Here is a 7,253-nt window from a genome sequence, read left to right as displayed (position 1 = left end):
AACGTTTCGGGCCGAAACCCTTTGGTTGCCTAGTTCCTTCGCTCCATAGATGCTGCTGCACCCGTTGAGTTTCTCCAGCATTTTTGTGTACATGTAATATTCATTGTTGCTTTCACTATATCAGCATAGCCTTTAGCTGGATGAAGAATAATTGAAGATAAACCAAGCAAAAACGTATTCTACATGATACTAGAGATCAGTAGAGTCAATGTTTCAGATCAAGAACCTTCCTCTGGACTGACATAGTGAAGAGTCAAACCAGGGTAGGATTTACACAGTAAATGTTAGAGCCTTGACGAGCGTTGCAGAACAGAGATCTGGGGGTGCATGGATCCCTAAAAGTAACAAGTCCGATTCAGATTCAGATTCAATTTTAATTGTCAGTGTACAGTACAGAGACAACGAAATGCATTTAGCATCTCCTTTGAAGAGCGACATAGCAAACGATTTTGAATAAAAAAAAAAAAATAATAAGTGTCCGGGGGGGGTGATTGGCAGTCACCGAGGTACGTTGTTTAGTAGAGTGACAGCGGCCGGAAAGAAGCTGTTCCTCGACCTGCTGGTTCGGCAACGGAGAGACCTGTAGCGCCTCCCGGATGGTAGGAGGGTAAACAGTCCATGGATATTGTGGTGAAGAAGGCATTTTGAGTTTTGTTTAGAAATATGGTGCGGAGTCCGCACCGATCAGTGATCTAGACAATAGGTGCAGGAATAAGCCATTCAGCCCTTCGAGCTAGCACGGCCATTCAATGTAATCATGGCTGATCATCCCCAATCAGTGCCCCATTTCCCGCCTTCTCCCCATATCCCCTCTAGCGTGTCCAAACCCTTAATCTTATATGTTTCAATAAGATGCCCTCTCATCCTTCTCAATTCCAGAGTGTACAAGCCCAGCCATTCCATTCTCTCAGCATATGACAGTCACGCCATCCCGGAAATTAACCTTGTAAACCTACGCTGCACTCCCTCTATAGCAAGAATGCCCTTCCTTAGATTAGGGGACCAAAACTGCACACAATACTCCAGGTGTGGTCTCACTGGAACCCTGTACATCTGCAGAAGAACCTCTTTGCTCCTATACTCAACTCCCCTTGTTATGAAGGCAAACATGCCATTCGCTTTCTTCACTGCCTGCTGTACCTGCATGCTTACTTTCATTGACTCATAAAGAAGGACCCCCAGATCCCGTTGTACTTCCCCTTTTCCCAACCTGACAACATTTAGATAATAATCTGCCTTACTGTTTTTGCTACCCATAACCTCACATTTATCCACATTAATTGCATCTGCCCACTCACCCAACCTGTCCAAGTCTCCCTGCATTCTCATAGCATCCTCCTCACAGTTCACACTGCCGCCCATCTTTGTGTCATCTGCAAATTTGCTAATATCAGCACTACCCCCAATACCATGTGCCCTAATTTTGCCCACTAATCTCCTATGTGAGACCATATCAAATGCTTTGTGAAAGTCCAGGTATACTACATCCACTGGCTCTCCCTTGTCCATATTCCTAGTTACATCCTCATAAAATTCCAGAAGATTAGTCAAGTATGATTTCCCCTTCATAAATCCATGCTGACTCGGACCAATCCTGTTACTGCTATCAATTACTGAGGTCTGAGGTCTCCAAGTGCTTTAAAAGAGCATCAATAATACCGTTGTCCAAGAACAATAAGGTGACATACCTCAATGACCATCGACCAGTGGTACTAACATCCTTAGTGATGACATGACTTGAGAGGTTATTTATTGTACATATTAACTCCTACCTTACCATGAACATGGACCTATTATAATGTGCCTACTGTTAGAATAGATCAATGGTGGATGAGGTGTTGCTGGCTTCTCCACTGTGCACTGGACTACTTGGACAATAATTGGAATTGGAATTAATTTATTAGCCAAGTATGTAAACATACAAAGAATTTGATACAAGAATAAAAACATATACGTCAGGCTGTTGTACAAGGATAGCTTCAACAACTTCATCCCCTCCATACCTGTTACCATGCACAGGGAACTGAGTCACGGCACATACCTTTGCAACTGGAACCTCGACTTCCTCATCAACACAACACAATAGGTATGAATTGACAACAACAATGTTGAATTCCTCATCAACATACCACAATTAGCATGAATTGGCAACACTTCCTCCTCAATTACCATCAGCACAGGGAAGAGATATCAAGAAAGGGGAGAGATGCGTCTGAAATGTTCCAAATGACCAAGAGCAGAGTGGAAGTTAGCTGTGTAGGAATTGGAGAAATATGCTAAAGTAGGTTTGAAAAACAGACTGCTTCGCTTGGCCAATCAAGAGGCAGGTGCATAATCCATACATGTCCATACAAGCATCCATACAAGTGTTCTTGGCTATGCTTTAGATTTGTCAAAACTGAAAGTTGTCGAAGGAGAAGTTGTTAGGGATAGCATGTTCCATCAGGGTCTTCGTGAGACCACACCTGGAGTATTGCGTACATTTTTGGTCTCCTAATCTGAGGAAAGACATTCTTGCCATAGAGGGGGTACAGAGAAGGTTCACCAGACTGATTCCTGGGATGGCAGGACTTTCATATGAAGAAAGACTGGATAGATTCGGCTTGTACTCGCTAGAATTTAGAAGATTGAGGGGGGATCTTATAGAAACTTACAAAATTCTTAAAGGGTTGGACAGGCTAGATGCAGGAAGATTGTTCCCAATGTTGGGGAAGTCCAGAACAAGGGGTCACAGTTTAAGGATAAGGGGGAAGTCTTTTAGGACCGAGATGAGAAAAAACATTTTTCACACAGAGAGTGGAGAATCTGTGGAATTCTCTGCCACAGAGGGTAGTTGAGGCCAGTTCATTGGCTATATTTAAGAGGAAGTTAGATGTGGCCCTTGTGGCTAAAGGGATCAGGGGGTATGGAGAGAAGGCAGGTACAGGATACTGAGTTGGATGATCAGCAATGATCATATTGAATGGCGGTGCAGGCTCGAAGGGCCGAATGGCCTACTCCTGCACCTATTTTCCATGTTTCTATGTAGGTCCCAGAAGAGTATTTGTAGAGGGGAACCTTTTTGATCTTCATCTCAATACCCTAAGATGCGCCAGTACAGTAAAACTTTGCAGCCTTTACGTTTATTTATAAAATTTTAACCTTGTATGCTACTTGGGATGTCCAGGACATAACTAGTATTGGCTGATTGTTGGTCAGTATGATCTTGAAGTGCCATTGGGCCATTTTCCATGCTGTTTCTCTAAACTAAACGTACATGTGTAAGCTATGGCAACTTTTCCTATGATATTAAATGGAGCCCGTTTAACATCAGATAATTTAATTTATGTCACCTTTCCTTCTTTTCCCCCAAAAATACATCATTCACATTTCTTGATATTAAATGTCATCTACTATTTTCCTGCTCTTCTAAAGTATGTTACAGCTACCCTCATTGGTTACCACATTTCTAAACTTCATATCAACCATAAACATTAATTCATTGATATTTATTGAAAGCTCCAGGAATCACTTCATTAAACACTTCCCAATTCACAGCATATGCATTACTTTAATTGCTTATTTCGTTAAGGTCACATAATAAAAACCAATGCAATATATAGAAGAGCATGGCATTTAATAGTGCAAATTACTATTCTTTATAAGGTTATGCAGTCTCACACTTTTTTCCATAAAGGACCACCTTGCCAAGATTTTTCAAAGTAATAGTGATTTATGGTAACTATAACAGAGATCCTTCCTCAGCCACGGCAGCTGGACAGCCAAAAATAACTACATTTCAGGTGGTGTTTCTTCCTTCAGTGAAACTGTAGTCTCTGCCTAGAATAAAGGTGTCCTTTTAAAAGCTGATCATCTTTAATTCAGAACATATAACCAACAGATATGAAAACAGCATTTTTTTTAGATTCAAACATTTCCATCTAACAAAAGATAATACAGAAATCGATCTTAAGAAAGAATCAGTTAGATTTACCATTATTAACTTGCACATTTCCAAATTCTATGCCACCCATATGGCACAAAAAGAATGAGAATGTTAACTCTCTTATCTTATAGCAATTACATATCTTTTTGAAACATCTTTGTCATTTTTGCTATCACAATAGGTAACATTAACCTGATAAAGAGAAAATTCAACTATTAAAATTACCTAGTCAATTGTACAGAATGACTATGTAACTCACTTAAACAAATTGTAATATAAATAAAATACTGCGGAACACATAATGGGTAATATCCAGCTTGATTGTTGTTAAGTCCAATGAATTTTCTACCAAAAGTTGAGGTCAGTTATGAAGTAACATCAATGCTGTGATACATTTAAAACATATCTGGTTTTGGCTTTTATTTATAGTATCCAATTACCACAAATTGGGAATGGAAAATGTTATAGAATTTAGCAAGAGAAATCTAGAATTCCATTACACTGTTCAAAATATATATTGGCTTCCATCACATATGAATAGCAAATTCTGTAACTAGTCACAGATAATTTATTAATTGCAATGTAGATTTTCCATCAATCAAATACATTATTTTCCAATGGGAAAAATGCTAGAGGTTTTTCAATTAAGTTTTATTTACAGGAATAGCTCGGATTTGATTTTTGAAAATAGTTTGGAATTTTGTAGATTGCAATATACGAGATATTGAAGGAAAAAATATTCTTGAGAAAATGATTCTAAACATTTATTTGGTAAATAAACTGGTCATGGAAGTGGATTAATTTAAGTTATTTCACAGAGAAAAGAATAAACCAACATGTAACTAATTATTCCAAAAGCACGATGCAAGATAATTTAGAAACTTTTGAATGATAGAATAGCATCACAGAGATCTTAAGAAAGGAATCCTAAATGAAATAAATCTGTGTGCAAGCGAGTTGTGCATTTAACATACTGCTGTGGAAGGGAAAGATAATATTAAATAGTTAATGGATGTCACTGAATGAGATTTCAGAGTTGGTATTGTAGTTAAATATTTTTGAAAGAAAATTGACACCTTTTTGCTCGGTAGTCATTAATATTTTCATGACTTCTTCGCCTGATATTGATAATAATATTAAATGCAGCCTACCTCTTGCAAGTAAAAGAATAATTCTAATTTACTTTTAGCATTTAAATTGTTTAATATCAAACCACATGTATTGCAACTTCATATATATATTAATCAATGATGCTGAAGTTATTTTACTTAAATCCAATATTTGACATGGAAGGAAAGAACCTATTGCAAAATCCCCCTGTGTACATACAGTAAATGCTATCCTAGGTTTCCAAAGCATGGCAGCAGTTTTAATTTATGTTGTAGAAGATACAATTTAAATGGAGCAGTGCTTTTGCTTTTATTAATTAACTCATCTATATCTAATCTTACTGTATTAATAATTTCTTACTCTCTTTGAACACCTCCTATTGAGCAAAATCTCATCAATAAAGAATTCCTATTTTAGGCCTATCTTAATTAATTAATTAATTAATTAGTTATGCTGTTATTAGTATGCTATTGGTTTACTGCACAATTAGTTTCTTCCCTTTGCAAAAATGATTTTAAAAAAGCAGCAAGCAGCTCGAGAATTAGAATATGAAAGTTAATATCTAGTAATATTCAATCATCTGCCCCAATAAACATTTTCCTGGGATTTGTGAAACTGAAATTCATCATGAAAATAATAAAGTTCATCTTTGATTCCTCAAAATGAGCACAGAAATCAATGGGTCGTTGAACCAGAAATCAAAGTTACGTTTTGCAATCTCAAATATATTCTGATTTCTCAACTAACTAGAATGGCTCTTGGTGTGAAAGGTTGATTTATATTTGCAAAAAATTAAAGGTTAACAAGGAAGTAAAGGAATGCCTATATTTTAAGGAAGTAAAGGGATGCCCATGTATCAAGAATCACTGGTGCAGCCAGCATTTTATTGCCATACTTGGTTGGTTTGAAGAAGCTTAGAACTCCTCCATCAACTGCAGGTGGTGAAGATTCTTCAAAACTGCTGTTATCTGGAGAGCAACAAGATTTTGATCAAGCAATGAAAATGTTTGATGATACATAACTAAACCAGGATGATGGAGAATTTGAATATACTGGAAAAATATATTTTTTGTTTTTGGGTCTATGTGCATTCTCCCATAACGGGTGCTTCTATGAGCCTCTCCCTTGCAATGTTTTTGTTCATTTCCAACTTACCACTCAGGTTATGAATAGGTCTCAGCAGCGGAACCCTCCCATAACCTGGGGACTGACTGCAGGCAGTGAAGTATTTGTTTTTAGAGGAACAAACTGTCGCAGCAACAAAAATGAGCTAAAAATAAATCACCCTTCAACTTTTGCACAAATAAAACTATTTTTGCTGAAGGCGTATATATTAAGATAACATGAGAAAGCTCTAAAACATATCTCACGTGATCTATCTCTGCCAGAAAATAAAGCACAAGGTTTATATTGGCTTTTAATGATTTCATATGAATGTTGTAAAGCTCTTCTATTATTCTCCTGAAACGTGAAACAATCTCAAAATACCACATTGGCATTCGCCAGGCTGGGATCTTATGCCAACCAGATAATTTCACGAAGCGATGTTCACAAAGAACGATGGTGATGGAGAGTGGTTGGGCAACGGTGGAAGGGGTGGCAGGATGAAAGGAGGCACTACTATTTAATTTGGCATCGTAAGATTCTCTTTAATATGGCAATGCTGAAGTGTTATTTTTAAATGTACAATTATTTTGAAATAAACATTTCATTAAGTAGATGCATATTATTGCCACTCATCACTATATTATTTATGACATTATATTCACAGGCACAACTGTTAGTCTCAATTTATAACTCACAGATAACACTTCTTAAACATGAATAGCCAACAGGTAAATAGGTAAATCAGGAAGTGATGAAAGAGTTGCTGTTGCTAGTCGGAACCAAAAATATATGTGAGAGTTGGGATTCCATGTTCGACTGGTTACTCGATGTGTTTATCAAGTGTTGTTTCGGCTCTAGATAAAACATTAAAACAAAACAGAAACTGGTTATAGCATTGTTTCAGCAATGACATATTAGAATAAAAGCATAATAATCCATATTTCTTCTCCAAAATAAGATAAACGAGTAAAGACACAATGATTTAAATATGTACTGCACCACCTATGGCTAAACTTGAACATTTTTTATTTGTCTTATTAAATCCACCAGTGTCAGCAATAGGCGCAGAAAGCCCAACCAGTTGTTGCTGTTACCAGAGTGATAATACAAC

The 7,253-nt window shown here is 37.1% G+C and overlaps 1 protein-coding gene across 7 annotated transcripts in view; it reads right to left on the bottom strand.

Annotated features, from left to right (window-relative positions):
• Window positions 1-1,886: 1,886 nt before the first annotated feature.
• The window catches only part of LOC129695762 (protein prune homolog 2-like), a 335,597-nt gene continuing 330,230 nt past the window's right edge, over window positions 1,887-7,253 (bottom strand). For all 7 annotated transcript variants that reach the window (XM_055633039.1, XM_055633041.1, XM_055633044.1 and 4 more), the window contains one exon: window positions 1,887-6,996. In XM_055633039.1, the coding sequence (XP_055489014.1) occupies window positions 6,963-6,996 (34 nt within the window). In that variant the 3' untranslated portion in view covers window positions 1,887-6,962. The remainder of the gene's footprint in view (window positions 6,997-7,253) is intronic.

This window comes from Leucoraja erinacea, chromosome 3, assembly GCF_028641065.1.
Source record: "Leucoraja erinacea ecotype New England chromosome 3, Leri_hhj_1, whole genome shotgun sequence".
NCBI lineage: Eukaryota > Metazoa > Chordata > Chondrichthyes > Rajiformes > Rajidae > Leucoraja > Leucoraja erinaceus.
Note: the sequence above shows the minus strand (reverse complement) of the source record. Positions and strands in the feature narration are given on the sequence as shown.